General features: G+C 46.5%; 1 protein-coding gene across 4 annotated transcripts in view; it reads left to right on the forward strand.

The window, feature by feature from the left end:
• The window catches only part of AKNA (AT-hook transcription factor), a 70,012-nt gene extending 50,342 nt beyond the window's left edge, over positions 1-19,670 (forward strand). For 3 of the 4 annotated variants that reach the window (XM_081179633.1, XM_081179634.1, XM_081179635.1), the window contains exons 12-22: positions 976-1,261; positions 2,470-2,576; positions 3,396-3,631; positions 5,249-5,402; positions 6,327-6,497; positions 7,225-7,364; positions 8,102-8,215; positions 9,499-9,639; positions 12,245-12,361; positions 14,035-14,203; positions 16,246-19,670. In XM_081179633.1, the coding sequence (XP_081035759.1) occupies positions 976-1,261; positions 2,470-2,576; positions 3,396-3,631; positions 5,249-5,402; positions 6,327-6,497; positions 7,225-7,364; positions 8,102-8,215; positions 9,499-9,639; positions 12,245-12,361; positions 14,035-14,203; positions 16,246-16,525 (1,915 nt within the window). In that variant the 3' untranslated portion in view covers positions 16,526-19,670. The remainder of the gene's footprint in view (positions 1-975; positions 1,262-2,469; positions 2,577-3,395; positions 3,632-5,248; positions 5,403-6,326; positions 6,498-7,224; positions 7,365-8,101; positions 8,216-9,498; positions 9,640-12,244; positions 12,362-14,034; positions 14,204-16,245) is intronic. The other variant, XM_081179636.1, reaches the window with a different exon arrangement.
• The last annotated feature ends 1,630 nt before the right edge of the window (positions 19,671-21,300 follow it).

Below are 21,300 nucleotides of genomic sequence, written 5' to 3' on the forward strand. Positions count from 1 at the left end.
TTTCCTTTCCTTTCCTTTCCTTTCCTTTCCTTTCCTTTCCTTTCCTTTCCTTTCCTTTCCTTTCCTTTCCTTTCCTTTCCTTTCCTTTCCTTTCCTTTCCTTTCCTTTCCTTTCCTTTCCTTTCCTTTCCTTTCCTTTCCTTTCCTTTCCTTTCCTTTCCTTTCCTTTCCTTTCCTTTCCTTTCCTTTCCTTTCCTTTCCTTTCCTTTCCTTTCCTTTCCTTTCCTTTCCTTTCCTTTCCTTATGTGTGCAAGATGCCCATGGCTGCAGCTTGTAGCTTCCCTGCTTATGTAAAACATAGTGCCTGCCTCTACAACCCATGCAAAAAGACAGCTTTGTCATATGAGCACATGAAAGCACAGTTCCTACTTTAGAAGTCTGGGAATGAAGGGCCTTCTTAGTCTCTGGGTTCTGACAGGAACAGACTCTCATAGCCTGGCTTGAAAAGGTCTTGCAGCAGGTTCGGATTACTCCTTCTCTTCCCAGATCCCCAGGTGGGGATTTAAAAAAAGTGATGTTGCTAACTCCTAAATGTGTGGTGGCTGGGGAGGTTAATCCACCTTCTTCTCCAGGATGAATGTTCAATAAGAAAACCATCTGAACATGCCCTAGGTCAAGGGTTGCAAGTTCTTCATCCCTGACTTAGCAGCTGCCATCTTGAATGTTGGACTTTCCAACAGCCACTGGCATCTTCTGTGTTCCTTTTCCCTGAGCTACATTCTTGAAACTGCTGAGAGATTACCTTGGAAGTAGGGGCAGTCCAGAATGTGAAAGGCTGTTGACAGCAAGGCGTTCGTATGTTACTTTCCCCAGAAGCCTTTATTTGTTTTGTTTCTTTAAAGTGAAGCTGTACCTTTGACCCGATAGCGTTGTTCAGAAATCTGCAAAACTAGAATGTGGCCAGAATAGGTCAGACAACCCATAAGCCTCTGCTGAGTCCCCCTTCTCTCTCTTCCTGCTCCCCCATTTCTAATAGGCAGCCCCAACAGATGGAACCTTCTGAGCAGCTTTTGAGGAAGTCCCAGCAGGAAGTACCTGACCAGACCAGCTGCTCACCATCCATCCAGCAGGAGGAGGAGCCAGTTCCTCAGGGTTCAGTTGAACAAAAATGTCCATCGGCTCCAGTTCCAAAGGCCTCATCATCTAGGAGGCAGCAGAAGCACCTGTCGCCACAGAGCAGCATGGTCAGTGTGGCGGGCAGTGCTGCTTCTGAACACACAGCCAAGAAGTCCCTCCAGAAGGCAAACACAGGATTGCCTGAGGTAAGCATTGGTTAGTGGGGAGGGGCTGTCACAATGGAGCAGGGGGAGAAAACATTTTTCACCATGAGGGCCACCCTCCTTTGGGGACTTTCTGGGAGCCATGTGCCAAGGGGTGGGACCCAGAGTGTGGGAAGAATCTGGGACCTGGTGTCCTCCACGTTTTATTGAGATTTGACTCCCATCATCACCAGCCAGCAAGCCAAGAGAAATGAGTCCCTGGCCCAGTGACCAGGTATGGTGGGAGTGGTACTTCTTAAGAGCAGAGCAGGGGGAAGAACCTGTGGTCCTTCAGACATCATTGGATTACAGCTCCCATCATCCCTGACCATTGGCCATGCTGGCTGAGGTTGACAGCAGCTGGAGTACAGAAATATATGGAGAGCAACTGCATCCACATCTCTGCTCGGGGGCCAATGAAAGCCCTGAGAAGCAGCTCTCCTCTGCTTGGAGATAGGATTGGAGAAAGAGGTTTGGGACTGGGCAGGTCTCATTGTGTTCTGGATGTTATGAACAGGAGCACAATGAAACTAGGAGGCGGAAGTAATTTGGGAATGGCGCAACTTGAGTCCAAATTAAACCAATTTTAGGAGCCCCTGTTCCGAACAGAGATGGGAGGGATCTTGCCTGTCCTTCCTTGTGACCCATGGAGTGAAACATAGAGCCCATATGCCATGTATTCTAAGCTGAACCTAGCTCACAAATTTGTTTTGAGGATAAATATTGGGGTGGAGATGTCCTCAGCTTCGTGAAGGAAATAACAAATAAAAATGTTTATATATATCCTTTCTTGCCTCAAAATAGGGTTCTTTTTGAGGAAATTCAGGCAATCATTTAACCGCCTCAAGGATAAGGTATATTTTTCAGCCTGTGGGCCACATTCATTTCTGGGCAGCCTTCCAGGGGCTGATTGCCTGAGTTGGTGGCAAATGTGGGTGGAAGTAAATTTTCCCCTTGTACAGTACACTATTTTATACATACTCACTCACACAACTCTCTCGATTTTCCATTCAGGCAAGCCAGGGGGCAGTATTAAAATCCAAGGACATGTCCCAGCCAGGAAAAACACCCAAGAAGGATGCAAATATGGGCCCATCAGGGAGTGGGGGTGGCATCAGAAGAGTCCTGAGGGCCAAGTAGAAAGGCTTGGAGGACTGCATTCAGCCCCTGGACTTGACGTTCCCCACATCTTCTTTTTCCCTCTCTTGCAGAATTTACGCCTTGTTTCCCCAGAGACAGACAGTGGATTTGTGGGATCAGAAGCCAGCAGGGTGTCCCCGTTGGCACAAATGCAAAAGCACTATACATCCAAGTTTAGGTATGAACGCTCCCTCCCTTCTTTTCCTATGACCTGTGTTAATTCCCATAATTGTGTCCCTGAGTTGGCAGTGAACAGGAGGAAGTATATAGAAGATACCTGAAGGCAAAAAGTGGGTGAAACCAGGAACTGGGTGGGCATCCAGCAATATTCAGATAAAGGAAAGTGTGGTTGGAAAACCTGAGCATGAAAATGACCAAATTGATTGCAACCTTTGAAGCTGTTGGAAGTTCATTTGTGTTGGGATATTTGACGTCTTGTATCAGCTTTAGTTTGACTTACAGCAGAATCAGATTTCAATTCTAGACTTGCACACTTGGGAGTATGGCCAGCTGAACCCATTGGGGCTTCCTCTTGAGTAGACAGGAATAGCATGGGTCAGGATTCTATGGTCTTGCAGGTATCATTGGACTCCCACCATCATTCTTGATCACTATCATGCTGACTGGGGCTAAAGGAAGTTAGGGTCCAAGGACATTTGGCTCTCCTCCTCTGCACTATTTTTTATTAATAGTATTGCTATTATTTCATTGACTTTTTATCCCATCCTTGCTTAGGAGCAAAGGACCGTTATAGAACATTATAAAAGACCCATGTCTTCACAGTCATTAAAACAGTTAAAACTACATCTCTTAAAAGCCGCTTTGTAGAGGAAGTCCCTCAAAAAGAAGGGTACACTTTTTAAAATAAAAATAGCCTGCAGAATGTCCCAGGTTCAATCCCCAGTATTTCTAGATAGCGCTGGGAAAGCTGAGCTAGAAGGACACAGAGATCTGACATGGTATAAAACAACTTTCTGTGTTCCCATTTCTTGTCAAGGTCCCACAGCATGCTGGGAAATTCAACCTCTGTTGATGTAGACTTCCAAGAAGAATCTCTAAGGAAAGCGCCTGTCACATTGGAATCATTGGAAACAGACAGGTCACCCAGGCACACACAATCAGACAATGGGATGCAGAGACAAGGCCTCTCCAAAGGAAGACCTTTCCAGCTTAACTCCCCTACCAGGTGGACCAACAGCATTGCCAGTGAGATGGAGCCAGGCATGGATAGTGGTGAGCTAAAAGCAATTAATTGCTTTGAACAGGAATGCCAGGTCATGTGCCTGTTCTTATTTGAGGTCTTTCCTAACATCCTGCCCCTCAGTACCTTGCTAGCTGCACTACCCTGAACACTCAGTCACATAAAGCTCTAGCACATGCTCACACATGCAGCCTGGCCAGGCTGTACCACCTTACTGTACCTGGATCCCTGAAACACCTTGCAAAGATCAAACAACACCCCTGAATCATGGACCTTTTACACGGCCTAGTGCTGGGTCAGTTTTAACACGCTGCAACAGGTATTTGTTCTGTGCCATCCTAAGTGCATAGGGACGCAGGTGGCGCTGTGATCTAAACCACAGAGCCTAGGGCTTGCCGATCGGAAGGTTGGCGGTTCGAATCCCCACAACAGGATGAGCTCCCATTGCTCGGTCCCTTCTCCTGCCAACATAACAGTTCAAAAGCACACCAAAAAGTGCAAGTAGATAAATAGGTACTGCTCCAGCAGGAAGGTAAACGGTGTTTCTGTGCGCTGCTCTGGTTCACCAGAAGCGGCTTGGTCATGCTAGCCACATGACCCGGAAAAACTGTCTGCGGACAAACGTCGGCTCCCTTGGCCAGTAAAACAAGATGAGTGCCGCAACCCCAGAGTCGTTCACGACTGGACTTAACTGTCAGGGGTCCTTTACCTTTCTTTTTCTTTTTTTAAATCCTAAGCACTTTCCTCGCTCCCTGCATCCAGTTGTAGGGAAAGAGAGTTTGTCAAGAGTGGTGAGAACTGGAGACTTTGTGATGCACATGTTGGCTAGTAATCAGCTCTTGGAGTCACAGGGGAAGTGCTTGTACGGGTGAAGGTGCCATTGCATGCACCTGCCTTGCATGCAGAAGATCCCAGGCTCATTCCTTAGCATCTCCAGGTAGGGCTGGGAGAGAGATCCATGTATGAAGCCCTGGAGACCTGCTGTCAATCAATATAGGCAATACTTAGCTAGATGGACTAATGATCTGGCTCTGTATAACGCAGTTTCCAAAGTGGAAAGATCCACGATTCATGCATTGCTGTGATTCCTGGATTGCAGAGTTGTTGTTGTTTTATTAAGTTATTAAACTTACTATTCGCTTATCGCCCCAAGGTGTGCAGGTGACTTACAACAGGTGTGCACATGCACATGCACACACACAACCATAAGGGAAGAAAAAAGTGAGGAAGGGTCATACAACACATCACTATATCATCTAGCATAATATTTATGAAAAAACAAAAACACACCCACCATATAATTAATAACAGACAATATTAACCATGCATAAATAATAAACAAATAATACTCCCACCCACTAATTAGCAGGTAAGCAACTGTTTTCCCCCTTTTAAACTCCCCACCCAGAAGTCTAGAATCAGGCCAGCTGTTGCAAACCAACAGTGGGTGGGTCCCACATCCTCAACCCAGGGATGGCCCTGCTCCTCTCCTCTGCCTTTGCTAGGCAAAGCAGGAAAAGGTTGGCAAAAGATTTGCCTGCTTTGCAGTTCACCCAGCTACTGCTTATCTTCTGCTGCTACTGGTGGCCCTTGGGGGTCCCTTCTAACCCTATGATTCTATGATGTGTTTCTGGCTCTTTTCTCACCAGCTCACACAGACTCTGAGGCTGATGCCCAGGCAGGACTTGAAACTTACAATGTGCCTCCTGATGAAGCAAGACATTCTCCTAGCTCCTCTGCCGTTTCGCTGCCCCCAGACCAGACTCATGACTACAGTCTCCTTGACTCCCGCGTGCACCGAGCGTAAGTTTCCTCTTTGGAATGGTGGGGGCCCTGGGTGAGAAACACAATAGATCATAGATGAGGACCCTCAGGCCGAGGTGGCCGAGGCAGTCCCTCAGACCACTTTGTCTGGCCCTCAGAACTCTCCCCAGACCACACCCATCACTGGGTGATGGTGCTTTGTACCTTCCTCAAGTCTTTTGGGCAAACTGGAAGGTGTCCATGAACTCCTACAGTGCTCCTCACTTCCCTTCATGGAGGATGGAGGGGGGATGTTCAAAGGAAAAAAAGCCATCTGAATAAAGCTAAAATCAGCATTCACTGCTCTGCCCACTTTTTGCTTCGGGTCCTTGCACATCACTATTATGTGGCCCCTGGAAGGTTGCCTGGAAGGGAGTGCAGCCCTCAAGGTGAAAAAGCTTCCCCTCCCCTGGTCTGCACTAACTGGCAGCAAACCTCCAGGTTTTTGGGTCAGTCTCTTCCAGCCTTGCCCAGAGATACCAGGGACTGAGCATTCTGTGTGCAAAGCAGATGTTCCACCACTGAGCTACGGCCCTTTCCTCCAGAGGAGAAGGCATCAATTTTAACCCTTTTTAGGGGAACATTTTCTCCATGCTCTGGCAAGCTTGCATTCAGCTACCAGCCTGGGAGCTTTCCATCATTCTTAAGAGCTAACTCCTGCAGTAAAAACATTCCATCTGCAAGCTGGTTATGCTTTGTACTTACTCTGTAAAAACTGTAAACAGAAGCAGCCTCACTAAGAGTGCAGTTGTTAGGATTTTTCCAAAGTGGATGCGCTATCACCAAGCTATGACCCTTCCACTACTGTGTGTACAATTTGGGTTGCTGGACATGTATAGCATGCCTAAAATTAATATCTCTTGTCATGCTAGGTCCTGATTTTAACTGATCCTGGGCTGGGGGTTGTTTTTGTCCCTTTAACAGCCAGGCTATCAGAGCTTTGCAGCATGAAGTCCACCAGCTTCGCCAAGTCCTGGAGAAGACCCTCCAGCAGCCTCATGGTTATCTAAAGCGGCCACCCTCCGCACATACCTCTACACTCCAGATGCCAAGGCAGGACAGGACCCGCCTCCCCAGAAGTGCCAATCCAATAGGGTAAGCAATGGGCAGAGCTTGTTCCAGGTTTGAGGGTAGCCCAGGCAGCCTCTCCTTTCTCCATCACTGTCTCCTGATGGCAGCCAGGGCAGGTTCATGTAAGGATTTTCCCACAATGCCTCTGGCAAAGCATTTCTTCAGAGAATGGTGGGGAGTTAAAATGGCTGCTAGATTCAGCTGTCTTATGCTACTTGAAGGGGCAGGCTGCTGGAGGGGCAGGCACCAGCAACACACCTTACCTGGACCTAGGGGCCCTGGCACCTGCCTGAAGATGCTGGGTATTGACACCCTGCACAGCAACAAGTGGCTTCCCTCTGGTGCCATCTGCTGCCCATGCAATGCCCCAGAAGCCCAGCTTTCTTTCTTGCCTTTATTTACACCAGGCATCAGCTGGAAACCTGAAATATGATTTATTGTTTGTTGAGACTAACGATATCCTATAATTTTTCACATACAAGGTCATTTTTAGTCAAACACTTGGTAAGCTTCTGTTGCAAAAAATGGGGGTGGTCTTGGAGCCCTGGTATGCAGAAGAGAGAGGGGCACTGCAGAGGTATAGACCCCTTACTTGTGCCCACCACTTCTTCCCTTTTAAATTTTCTCTCACAGACACACATACTCTCTAACTCAGATTTGCAGTAGATAAGCAGAAATTCTCTGCCCTGTGCTTGCTGCTGCTCATGTAAGGAATGGTGCATTGTGCCTAAAACAATTCACTGTCTTGCAGGTCCAACCACATCCCCAGCTCATCTCGCAGCAAAACATCCGGGAAGAGCACAGCTGACCGTGACAGTCCAGCTCTGTTGATCAAGCCAGAAGATTGGATAAAGAGGTCAAACCTGCAAGATGGGATCCAGCTGGATCTCAGTAAGCAACAAAAATGTTTGTGGTGTGCATTAGGTTGGTTTGGTTATGCAAAGAGATGCATTTTATTCAGAGGGTGAATATAGGCATGCTTTTCAGAAGGATGTGCTGTCTGTGCTTCTGTTCCTCATATAAGCCTGCCAGGACCCTAAGGTCCTTTTCTGCATGCCACCTTTGAAGGATGTCCTGAAGAACGAAGTACCTCGGAAGGTTTTTAAGCAGAGGTTGGGTGGCCCTCTGTCAGGGATGCTTTAGTTGTCATTCCTGCATTGCAGGGGGCTGGACTAGTTCTGGGATTCTATGAGGGGGGCAGTGAGAAAACAGTAGCACCTCCCACACCTATTGTACAAACTGCTCTGGTGCCAACCTTGACATTTATTTGAGGCAAATATGTTTTCTTTTTCCTGGGCATTTGCATATCACCAATCATTGTACTGTTAAATTTGGGTGGGTATGTTTTGTTTTTTAAAAAAGTGTATGTGATTTTTATTTGTGTTTCTTTACAGTGGTTGCAAATCACTTCAGACTTTTTTTAAGGGAAGCAATGTATGAATTAAATAAGCCTAACCTAAACCCTTTCCAGCTTTTCATTGTCAGTGACATCTCATGCACTAGCCCATCAGTGTTGTGCACAAGTGGCTTCTGCTCCAAACCAGCAGCACTTGATCCTGTATAATGAAGTGACTGCTATTCTATGCGCATATGAGGACTGAGGGTGTCCCCACCTGTGTTGTTTGCAGGCCCTTCAGAGTCAGACTACTCACCACCAACGCCATGGAAAGGAAAACGCCAGGAAACCTCTGCTTCTAGGAAAGAATCCCCAGAGCAGCCCATCCTCTGGGGGCCCTACACTGGTGAGCAATGGGCACCTGAGCCTGCTCTTATTTACCAAATCAACTACCCCAGGAAGGACTAGACAGGTAGCAGTGCACTGGGCTAAGAAGGCTGGGTTGAATTTCCATGCTAATAAAAATATGGCCTAAATTTTAGGGAAGGGTATGGGAAGCAAAAGAGGGGAGCAGAACTGCCTTTCCCCCTTTTACATTTGGGGGTGGGGATGTAATTTTCAGGGGAAATTTGCTCTGATTTGTGGCAATAATTTCTCCTCCCCTCCTCTCCAGGTGGGGGGGGGGGAGAATGGTGGTCCCCACTGAGAAAGCAACCAAGCAAATTATCATCATCATCATCCTTTCAGTTTATCAGTTGCTTGGCACCAAATGTCTCCAGGCAACCTACAAAATTTAAAAACATAAAGTGTGGCATAAAATCAGAAAAAAGAACAATGTGTTACAATAAAAGCTATACAATAATAATTATAATAATAATAATTTGTTATTTATACCCTGCCCATCTGGCTGCGTTTCCCCAGCCACTCTGGGTGCCTTCCAACAGAACACCAAAATACAATAACCTATTAAACATTAAAGGGACACGGGTGGCGCTGTGGGTTAAACCACAGAGCCTAGGACTTGCCGATCAGAAGGTCGCCGGTTCAAATCCCCGTGATGGGGTGAGCTCCCATTGTTCGGTCCCTGCTCCTGCCAACCTAGCAGTTCGAAAGCACGACAAAGTGCAAGTAGATAAATAGGTACCGCTCTGGTGGGAAGGTAAACGGCGTTTCTGTGTGCTGCTCTGAAGGGCCAGAAGTGGCTTAGTCATGCTGGCCACATGACCCGGAAGCTGTACGCCGGCTCCCTCGGCCAATAAAGCGAGATGAGCGCTGCAACCCCAGAGTCGGCCACGACTGGACCTAATGGTCAGGGGTCCCTTTACCTTTTCTATTAAACATTAAAAGCTTCCCTAAACAGGACTGCCTTCAGATGTCTTCTAAAAGTTTGGGAGTTATTTTTCTCTTTGACATCTGGTGGGAGGGCGTTCCACGGGGCAGGTGCCACTACCGAGAAGGCCTTCTGCCTGGTTCCCTGTAACTTGGCTTCTCGCAGCGAGGGAACCGCCAGAAGGCCCTTGGCTCTGGACCTCAGTTTCCGGGCACAACGATGGAGGTAGAGACGCTATAACATAAGAAGACCCCTGCTGCATTAAACCAAAGGTCCATCGAGTCCAGCATTCTCTTCCCACAAGGGAAACCAGATACCTGGGGTGTATGTATCAAGTTTCTTTGTTTCGATTTCTGTAGGAACCCAGTATTCTTTTTCAAGTCCCAAGTCGCAAGAACCAAAGACTCCCAAAAGCTCTGCCCCGTGCCCCTATTGCCAAGAGGTCAAGTCACAGCTTGAAGACGTACCCACAAGAAACCAAGATGCCAGAGGCTACAAAGGTATCATAAGAAGAGCCCTGCTGGAGTTAGTCCAGCATTCCATTCTCACAGTAGCCAGCCAGATGCTCCACTGCGAAGCCCACAAGCAATAGCACTCCCCCCATTTGTGATTCCTAGCAACTTGTATTCAGAGGTTTACTAACAGTAGACATAGAACATAGCCATCATGGTAAGTAGCCACTGCTAGCCTTATTGTCCACAAATGTGTGCAACCCTCTTTCAAAGCCATCCAGGTTGGTTGCTATTGCTGTATCTTGTGGGAGCAAGTAGTTTTAACTCTGTGCTGTGTAAATAGGTACTTTCTTTAGTCTGTCCCGAGTCCTCTAAAATTCAGCTTCATTGGATGTTCATGATAATAATAATAATAATAAATTTTATTTATATCCCGCCCTCCCCAGCCGAAGCCAGGCTCAGGGCGGCTAACAACACTAAAATAGTGCAAGATTATAAAAACATCATAAGAATTAATTAAAATCAAAATTGATGGCAACCATAAACTAAAGTATTGTAAAGATTGCCAAAGGAGGGAGTCAGGCTGTGCCCTAACCAAAGGCCTGGTGGAACAGCTCTGTCTTGCAGGCCCTGCGGAAAGATGTCAAATCCTGCAGGGCCCTTGTCTCTTGTGACAGAGCGTTCCACCAGGTTGGAGCCGCAGCCGAAAAAGCCCTGGCTCTAGTTGAGGCCAGCCTAACCTCTCTGTGGCCTGGGACCTTCAAGATGTTTTTATTTGAGGACCGTAAGTTCCTCTGTGGGGCATACCAGGAGAGGCGGTCCCGTAGATACGAGGGTCCTAGGCCGTGTAGGGCTTTGAAGGTTAAAACCAGCACCTTAAACCTGATCCTGTACTCCACCGGGAGCCAGTGCAGCTGGTATAGCACCGGATGAATGTGATCCCGCAGCGAAGACCCCGTAAGGAGTCTCGCTGCGGCATTCTGCACCCGCTGGAGTTTCTGGGTCAGTCTCAAGGGCAGCCCCACGTAGAGCGAGTTACAATAATCCAGTCTGGAGGTGACCGTCGCGTGGATCACAGTGGCTAGGTCAGGGCAAGAGAGGTAAGGAGCCAACTGCTTAGCTTGGCGGAGATGAAAAAATGCCGCCTTTGTTATAGCTGCAATCTGCGCCTCCATGGAGAGGGAGGTATCGAAGATTACACCCAAACTCTTAACGGACGGTGCTGGCACTAATTGCACCCCCGCAAGAGATGGGAGTTGCCCCCTCAATCCCATATCGTCCCGTCCCAGCCAGAGGACCTCTGTCTTCGAAGGATTTAACTTCAACCGGCTCCCACGTAACCATCCAGCCACAGCTTCCAAGCATCTGATCAGTGTGTCTGGGGCCGAGTCAGGATGGCCATCCATCAACAGATAGAGTTGGGTGTCATCAGCATACTGATGGCAGCCCAGCCCAAAACTCCGGACAAGCTGGGCGAGGGGGCGCATAAAGATGTTAAAAAGCATCGGGGAGAGAATCGCACCCTGAGGCACTCCACACACCAAGGAGTGGCGGGATGACAGTTCCCCCCCAAGCGCCACCCTCTGTCCCCCACCAGAGAGAAACGAGCGCAGCCATTGAAGGACTGTGCCCTGGATGAGTTGTGGATCTGCTTTCTTCACATCATCTGTCATGTTGCCTCCTTCTCTCCTTTGCTTTAAACTAAAGATGCCCAAACTCTGAAACCTTACCCCATAGGGGAGTTGCTCCATCCCCTTGATTATTTTGCTCGTCTGTGAGGCAGTAATAGGAGTTGTAAGCAAATAGAATCTGGAGGGCCACAAGTGCCCCATCTCTGTTTGCACAATCCAGACCACAGAGCAGGGCAGGATTCACAGTGGCAGCAAAGTGGCTTGCTTATGTGAGCAGTCCACTCTGTTGGAAGAACAAGGAAGTCAGGGTCTGTGAGCAGGGTATGTTCTGAATCAGGAGTTCCACACAGCAACTGATAAGAAAAATTAGCCCATAACTTACACCACCAAATGGATCACTGAAGCAAATGTGGAACGAATCAGGTGTTGAAGGTTGTGTCTCTGCTGGCTCTCCACCTTAAATTTCCTCTTGACTTTTCCCTTTTTCCAATTCTAGCGCTTAGCAACAGGTGGAATAGTGCCACAGGAATCATTATCCTTGGTTAAATGTTAACTGGTACCTGGTGAATTTCTGCATTCCTAAATTAAGGACTCGGTCTACATGTCTTTTCTTTTTTAAAAAAAACTTTTTTTAGGAGATTAAAAATAAATGAATCTGGGTCAGCAGTTTCAGCAGAAACTGAGAACGACTGGTTTGTCCAAGACTTATCTAATGAGTTTTATGCTTGAGGCATAGGCACCAGGTGCCAGGGCCTTGGATGCTGTAGCACCCACAAAATTCACTCTGAGGGAGCTAGGCACTCACAAATTTTGGTGGTGGACATGCCTTCAACATCAGCACGCCCAGAGGCACTCATGTCCAATGTCATTATTAATTTATAGCTCAATATCTTAGCTGCTTCCACATACTGGTAGTTGTTTTTTTTTAAAAAAAAAAATCCTCTCCAAGGCTCTGGTTCTGTGTTTTCTTGTTTTTGGATTCGATTTGTGGCAAGATGAATTACTTTGTCTTTAATTTCTAGGCTGTGACTCCTCAAGGGATTCATTTGGACCCTTCTACCAAAGCACTCCGAAGAAGTCAGAAGCACCAAGCCATCTGTGCAAGGATACCAGGAACCCCAGGAGCAAAGTAGTGCATGGTGAGAAAGGGCAATTCTGGTGTGAAAACTGATGCTGTGTTGGCAAACTAGAGCGCAGGTCCTGACGAGGGCAGCAAGGATGGTGAGGGAGAAACAGTTCCCAAGAGGAATGTTTTTGTTTATAAAACTATAAGATGAGGCTGCTAGCTCAAGGCAACAGCTCATCTAGCCTAGCATCCTGTTCTCATAGTGGCTGACCATAATCAGGACCTGAACACAACAGCACTTTCCCCACCTGCAATTCCCAGCAGCTGGTATGTGTCACCTCTGACAGTGAGATGTGTCACCTCTGACAGTGGAAGTAGAACATAGCCATCATGCCTGGTAGCCATTGATTCGTAAACTGCCGACACATTTTTAGAAATCAAGTAACAATAAAACAATTCAGGCATTGTATAAATGTTATGGTCGTAAAACAGAGAACAAATGGCCAAAGTTGAGACAAATTAATTCTCTAAAAAGTACTTAGTGAAATGGAAATGTTTTTGGAAATGTTTCAAGGGGAAGATGTCAGTAACTCAGCTCGCAGTCAGAGGTAACTGGCCTCACACACTCCAGGCAACCGACTGAGATACTTGTTGACCTTCCCGTCTGCGTCTCCCGGCAGGCAAGGTCATCAATCGGCGATCCTCCTCAGACGTGAGGAGAACACACCCTCCTCCTTCTCCCTCCCTGCATTCCCCCAGGGAGGGGAAGAAAGACAGACAGGAGTCCTATTTACATGTCTTTATTCCTGTCATTTAGCAGTACAGAGAAACGTGTCTGCACCCTTCAGACTCCAGCAGTAGAGTCACAACTCCACCCCTGTACTTCCAGTACAGGTCAGATGACACTCTGAGCTAACATCCGGTGCTCAGTACAGAGAATGGACTGCCCCTTTTTCCCAGCAGTACAGTTCCAGACATCAACATCCTGTTTTGCATTCCAGCCACCTGCAGCTGGCTTTTGCATTGCTGCTTTTTCCTGACAGAAGAGTGTTCCAGAGCATCTGTGCCACTGAACTTCCATGGACACTAAACAAAATATGAGATACGTGTTGGACACTTGGGGCTTCTCGAGACTGGGATGAGATTTTTGTGTGTGTATTCTGCAACATGTCATTGAATACACACATATGCACACAGAGGGCTGCTGCCCCTGCTCACTCTACTCACCAACCCCTCTGCCCCTGTACTTGGCCAACCCTTCCTCCCTTTACATCTGAGCAAACTCCCTTCCTTTACACCATGCCCACCCCCTTGGTATCCCCTTTATAGCTCGCTCCTAGTCCCCCTCCTCACAGCTCACCCCAGCTTCAACCCCCTTTCAAAGGAGAGTGGGAGTTGCTCTCTGAAGTGCCTCCCACTTTCCTTTATAGTAAGATATCAATTCCTCCAATTATTGTAAAAACCTGCAGGTTTTTTAAATAAAATATATATGAGATATACCGTATATTAGAACAGATGAATAAAAGAATAAGTTAAAACAATTTGGAGTATACAGGAAAGGATGAAAATAAATGTAAGGAACCGCAGAACGAGGGGGAAAGGAGTAAAAATTTAAAATGTTAAAACTTGGCAAACATTGTTGTAATGTATATAAATGAAAATTATGAATAATAATAATAAAGTTATCAATTCCTCCCAGTTCTGTCTAAGGAGAATTTTAGATCTTGTTTTCTCATTTGCCCCCAGGGGTGGACCATGGTGCAGGGGACAAAGCAGAGCAAAGTTCTGGACCACAGCAGAACCCCAGCAATCACCAGCCATCACAGCAGCCTGGACTCTGGTATCTGGCACTCCCAAGCTCTGCTGCCTCCATCAACTATGTCCCCATGGTTCCCTACCCTCCAGCGTCTATAATGTAAGAACCACTCATTCAGGTCTTTGTTCAGTGAGAATTCTGAGAGATATGACTTTTTCCCTTATTGTGTTGACCCCAAAAATGGTGAGCCTGTGGCCCTCCAGATATTGCTGGACTAAAACTTTCCACCAAGCTCCAGATAACATGGACAGTGATCAGGAGTGGTGTTGTAGTCCAGCTTCAGTTGTCTGCCTCTATAAGCTCTCCTACTCTGATGTTGGCTTGTTCCCTGCCACCGATGCCTCCAAAACTCATTTGGGAAGGTACCATTGTTCAGTGAGAGAGCACATACCTTACCGGCAGAAGTCCCCAGGTTCAGTCCCTAGCACCTCCAGTAAGAAGGATCAGGTAAAAGGATGAAAAAGGCCCTTGCTCTTCCTGAGATTCTTGGAGAGCTCCTGGCCAGTTAGTGCAGACCCAGGGCTGGGAACCTCAGACTCAGGGTCTACATGTGCCCCTCTAAGCTTCACTGTCTGGTCCGTTGGACTCTCCCAAGGCTACACCCCTCACTTAGCCCTATTGCATAACCCTCCTTGAGTGTTTTTGCCTGGTTGGTTGGTTGGTTGGTTTTTTAACTCTGATGATGCCTCTTGCTTACCTGGATGGAGGACAGGGGGGGGGGGGCATGAATGTGTGTAATAGCAGCCCACTCCACTAAAGTAGCATTTATATTTATTGTTCTGCCCACTTTATCCTCTGGCCCTGCCCATCACTGGCATGTGACCCCCAGAAGGTTGCACAGATGGGAATGCAGCCCTCTGAAAACCGTCCCCCACCCTGTGTGAGTGTCTGGAGGCGGTTGGAGGATGGATAGCAGCTAACAGATTGAGGTCGAATCCAGACAAGACAGAAGTACAGTGGTACCTCGGGTTACATATGCTTCAGGTTACAGACTCTGCTAACCCAGAAATATTACCTCAGGTTAAGAACTTTGCTTCAGGATGAGAACAAAAATCGTGCTCTGGCAGCGTGGCGGCAGCGGGAGACCCCATTAGCTAAAGTGGTGCTTCAGGTTAAGAACAGTTTCAGTTAAGAACAGACATCCAGAACGAATTAAGTACTTAACCCAAGGTACCACTGTACTGTTTTGGGGGGACAGGAGGCGGGCAGGTGTAGAGGACTCCCTGGTTCTGAATGGGGTAACTGTGCCCCTGAAGGACCAGGTGCACAGCCTGGGAGTCATTTTTGAAATGCAGCTGTCCAAGGAAGCGCAGGTCAATTCTGTGTCCAGAGCAGCTGTTTATCAGCTCCATCTGGTACACAGGCTGAGACCCTACCTGCGCGCAGACTGTCTCGCCAGAGTGGTGCATGCTCTAGTTATTTCTCACTTAGACTACTGCAATGCGCTTTATGTGGGGCTACCTTTGAAGGTGACCCAGAAACCAAAACTAATCCAGAATGCGGCAGCTAGACTGATGATTGGGAATGGCCGCCAAGACCATATAACACCTGTCTTGAAAGACCTACACTGGCTCCCAGTACATTTCCAAGCACAATTCAAAGTGTTGGTGCTGACCTTTAAAACCCTAAACGGCTTCAGTCAAGCATACCTGAAGGAGCGTCTCTACCTCCATTGTTCTGCCCAGACACTGAGGTCCAGCACCGAGGGCCTTCTGGTGGTTCCCTCACTGCGAGAAGCCAAGTTACAGGGAACCAAGCAGAGGGCCTTCTCGGTAGTGGCACCCGCCCTGTGGAACGCCCTCCCACCAGATGTCAAAAAGAAAAGTAGCTACCAAACTTTTAGAAGACATCTGAAGGCAGCCCTGTTTAGGGAAGCTTTTAATGTTTAATAGGTTATTGAATTTTAGTGTTCTGTTGGAAGCCGCCCAGAGTGGCTGGGGAAATCCAGCCAGATGGGTGGGGTATAAATAAATTATTATTATTATTATTATTATTATTATTATTATTATTATTATTATTATTATTATTATTATTATTATTATTATTACCCTTGGTGTAGGAAATACTGAACTAGATGCATAAATGCTTTCATCTAGTGTAAAGGTTTATTCAGACCCTCCCCTTCTTTTTCTCTTCGCCAGCTATTGTTCTCCACTTGCACCTCAGGTCTCCTCCCCTGCTGCTGTCCCTAGCAGGCCCCAGGCCACAGAGCTGAAAACCTCGGCTTCTCGGCACCAAATGCAAGAGGGTTCCTGCTGCTCCATGACTCTGGACTGCGCTGGTCTGCAGGACCTGAACAGGTCTCTGAGCCGCGCCATAGTAGCTGCGAGAGACATGAAGCTCACTACCAAGTGGATCAGCCGGTCTCTGACTTCAGATTTGAACAAAGGGAGGCACCAGCGGAGATCCTGCCTCTTTTAGAGAGCCAAGTGGATGGACACCTCCTCTACTGGTTTAGCTGGAATTGCAAAAAAAGGGGGGGAATGGGACTCAGTTCCCCCAAAACATAACATGGGGGAGATATTCACATAACATTCTTGGTCTTTTATGTGCCAAAGAGCACCACCATAGAGCCCCTAACTCACTGTGGAGGTGTCCCACTTTTGGGTGCCCGACAGCCTCTTAAGCATTGTGGAGGTGCTCAAGTCTCTAGGCTGTGTGTGGCGCCTGTCTTAATACATACTGGGAGCCTTCAAAGATTGTGGAAAGGGACTGCTGCTGCACTTCCCCTTCACTCCCACCCCCTGAACAAGCAACTTAACGTCATGTCACGAAAGCCATCTCTGCCCTTATTTTGCGCGTCTTAAAAGGGCAAATTTCCAAGCAGATTGGGGGAAGATGTAGCATTTTCGCAGACTAGGGGTAACAGTAGTGGTTTCTTTATTTTTCCAATGGACATTGAGGGTAGTGTATCTCTCTTAATGTTGGCAGGGGGCTTGGTGGTGGGTCCTTAGGTCAGCCTTAGATATTCCAGTGCTGGGTGTCCTCTACCTGCCTGTTCCTCTTTTCTCACCTTACCTCAACTGTATTTTGCCTTAAAAATGGAAGTCTTAAAAGCTCCTTTGGGGGCATAGTGGCAGAAGCAGAACATCTTCTGGCACACTGAGGCCATGTGAAGATGGTACTTCTTCTCCCCTCGATTTATTTTCAGGGAATTGAAAGGCCCTATGGGGGGCGGTCAGCAAATGGCTTATTGTCCAGCAGACAATTCTGGCACCTGCTGCAGAGTTATCCCACTTTAGCACCCTTCATCTCCTAGGAAGATGAAGATGATATTGGGCATAAGCAGTGGCCAGTGGCTGTTCAGAGCCTTTAAGGCTATGCTCTGCCTCTACTGGTGGAACAACTGTGTCTTTGAATGCCACCTGCTGGGAAATACAAATGGTTCTGCTTTTGGACTTCCCACTGGGACATATGTTGGTCATTGGGAAAACAGGATGCTAAGCTACATGGGCCATTGGCTTGATCCACCAGGGCTCTTACGTTTTTATCCTGATCGTCTTGCAGGAAGGTCTACTACCTCCTCCATGCTGTTGCTGAACTGATCTCATTCACTGTAAACATACAGCACTGTATCCAATGTTTGTCATTCTTAAGAGCAGACTCACTGAAACTAATGCACGTAACTTAGGTTCATTAATTCCAGTGGAACTAGTCTGAATACAACCCCTTACAGGGTACTGTCCTACTTACAAGGCTCAATAAGATGAGAGTAGGACATAAATGTTTTTGGGTGGTCCTCTTAAGGGCCGTGAGTCTATTGCAATACTTACCTCAGGACTCTTCGTGATGCATGAGCGAAAGAGCTCTATTTTGTGAAGGGGTAGCCATGGTGAATTGTTTTCAGAGATATGTGTATATGTGTTTGGGTGTGTATATTTGTTTTTTTACACGTGTGGTTTCAATTGCTGTTTGGTTTGGTACTATGGAATGGAAACAATGAGCATTTTGTATGTCAACTCTTTTGGGGTTTTTTTTTTTTTTTTTGCCTTCAAGAATGTCTTCAAAATATATTTTGCCAGAATACTTTTCTCTCCCTCCCCATTTCCTTGTGCCCATTAGGTTGCTTGTGTGTGCTTTAAGAACTTTGGGCAAGCAGCCACTCCGAGGTCCAACACATTGTAGGCAGTTTGCCAAGACCAAATGCAATCAATAAGCATCGGGGGCAGTAGATATATAACAGTATCAGACACTTTTTGCTGTCATTGTCAGGGCAAAGTTGATCAATATTTAAGACAGAACAGATATCAGTGGTGAGCAACCTTCAGCCTGCAGGTCTGATTAGGCCTGCCCACCCTCCTCATTTTGCCCACAAGGCTGGTTTGCCCAAGAGGCACTTATATTTACAACTAATGTCATATGCAGTATCAGGAGCAGGAGAGATAAAGAGGTGTCAGAGCTGGGAGGGAGTTTGTAGGTAGCCCCCACAAGCTGTCATATCAGGGCTTTGCCAGCACCAATGTTTGGCTGATCACTGGGTCTTGTAGAATATTCCTGTATTACATGCAATAGGATTCCTTCTGGGCACATGATCGCTACCCAGGAATTTGTGATCAGTAGCAGAAACAAGCTTCCTCCCACAAACCAACACATAGTTTTCCCCTAGGCATTCTTTTTCAGCAACCTAAGGCCTACCTGCATGATATATTGACGCGGTATGAAACTGCATTCAAGCAGTCATGTGTTCCCCCGAAGAATCCTGGAAACTGTGGTTTGTTAACGGTGCTGAGAGTTCTTAGGAAATTCCCTATTCCCCTTTTTACAGAGTCAATCCCTCTTTGCAGGGAATTCTGGGAACTGCAGCTGTGTGGAAAAGCACCTCTCAGCACCCTGAACAAACTACGGGTCCCAGGATTCTTCAGGGGAAGCCACAACTGTTTAAAGTGGTATAATGCTGCAGTCAATGTATAGTGCAGATAGGACCTCACCTTTAAGACAGCAGCCTTTGGGTTCTTGTTATTAGACCATTGGGAGTTAGAAACCCTAGCTGATCTGTTGGGGCTAACCCAGAGATTTCCTAGGAGAGCCTGTTCTACCTTCTGCCAATCACTGAATTAAGCAAACGCTTAAACGCAGCTGGGAAGTTGAGGCCACCTTGGCTGTTCTTGGTCCTATCCTCATTGCTGCTAATGTTCCATGCTGCCTGTAGATAATGTGAGTTGAGATGTGAGTGCAGTAATAACAGGAATTGACTCAGTTATAAGAGGAGTGCCTTAGAAACATTGCAACACAAAGGAAGGGGAAGTGGGCAGCTGATGATGCATGTCTTTGCCGTTTGCCCCCTGACACCTTTTTAAAATAAACTTTTTGAATCTATAAATATACCTTTATTTTTTTTAAAGAAAAAAAATCATAATGACAGATCCTTCTCAACACTCATACTATCTGTAGAAATGTGCTAAAATGTGCATTATGTTGTAGATAGTTCTCAAAGCACTTTCAGACACAGGGTGTTGGTGGAGGGTGTGTGTGTTTTGCATTGGAGCCATTACCACAAACAAAATCACTGTGAAGCTATGATAGTTGTATCTTTTTCAACATTCCTTTAAAATAAAATAAAAAACAAGCACGTCTCTGGTAATGAATGCAAATGGGTGTTTCTGTTTTTCTTGCTCAATAAATGGTTTTTGTCTGCTGGTGTCTTCATTCATTTTTTAAAAAGGGGAAAGATTTCAAACACACACACTGACTCTGTTTGCACATTAAACCTACAATAAGCCAGAAAGTCTTATTTTGTTATCAAGCACAAATGATGTCCTGTCAGAGTGCTTGTACTTCCTGCTGCCCAATGCAAACAAAACAGACTGTACCAGGTTTTCTTTACATCCAAACCAGGCACTGTGGTTAGTTGCTCCCTTGCAAGCTGTGATTAGCAAGTGAACAACAACATAAAGTTATTTCTTCACATAGCACAATCACACTTTGGAATTCGCTCCCAAAAGTAGAAGAGATGGCCACCAATTTGGATGGCTTCAAAAGGTTACAAGCTGCCATATTTTTCACTCTATAAGACGCACCAGACCACAAGACGCACCTAGTTTTTGGAGGAGGAAAACAAGAAAAAATATATTTTGAATCTCAGAAGCCAGAACAGCAAGAGGGATCTCTGTGCAGTGAAAGCAGTAATCCCTCTTGCTGTTCTGGTTTCTGGGATAGCTGCGCAGCCTGCATTCGCTCCATAAGATGCACACACATTTCCCCTTACATTTTAGGAGGGGGAAAGTGAGTCATAGAGCAAAAAATACGGTAATTGAGAGCAAGGCTAAGATTGGCTATCTATGATGGCTATGCCTTAACTCCACTGTCAGGGGCAGTATGTCTCTGACTACCAGTCGCTGGGGATCACAAGTGAGGAGAGTGCTTTTGCATTCAGAGATGGCTCACTGCCATCTGGTTCACCATGGTAAGACCAAGATGGTGGACTATATGGGTCTTCGGCTGGATGCAGCAGCTTATGATCTTCACAAGTCATGGCGGCTTCAGGATGGCTACCAATCATAACTTGTTAAGGAGAAGCACAAAGGATCTCCTGGTTATACTATTTACATGCAAGGAGGAATGAAGTACTAGCAATTGGGCGCAGTTTGCTTGCTTTCGATAAAACATGGGAATATTGTTATAGGCAAGCACAGCCTGCACCAGGGCTCTCTTACAAGATAAGAGCAAGATGTGGTTGGCAAATTTTCCTTGGAAATTCACCTGTTTGGTTGGTCTCCCCCATTCGAAGCATATGCTGCCATTTCAAAATCTTGAAAAAAGTATCAGTAGCATCTTCATGGAGCACCTCATATCTGAACTATGGTTTTAAGATGCAGAACCTTAACTCAAGAGGTGGTGGAGTTTGTCCATAGGCCTACCTCACAGGGCTGACGACATATCCAATGAGACAAAATCTAGAAAACACTCTGCAAAGTGAAATATTTCCTTAAGCATCTCTCTGCCTTTTGTCTCCTGCCCCCTCCCCGCACTCCAAACTAGTTCCCATGTCAAATCAATCCTCTTTTACCTCGCTCGATGGGACAGTAAATCATTTATTGACTCCAAGTGCTTTTTTTAAGTTACAGAAGAACAGCTAAACAGAGATGACACGTTTGTGCTTCAACAGTTCCAAACACTGAAATTTCAAGAATTAAACAAGTTGCATAACAAGAATTTGCTGTTGTTTTTCTCTTTTGATAAAGTGTGTGTGTGTGAAT

Source organism: Podarcis bocagei (assembly GCF_964188305.1).
Source record: "Podarcis bocagei genome assembly, chromosome: Z".
In the NCBI taxonomy this organism is placed as follows: domain Eukaryota; kingdom Metazoa; phylum Chordata; class Lepidosauria; order Squamata; family Lacertidae; genus Podarcis; species Podarcis bocagei.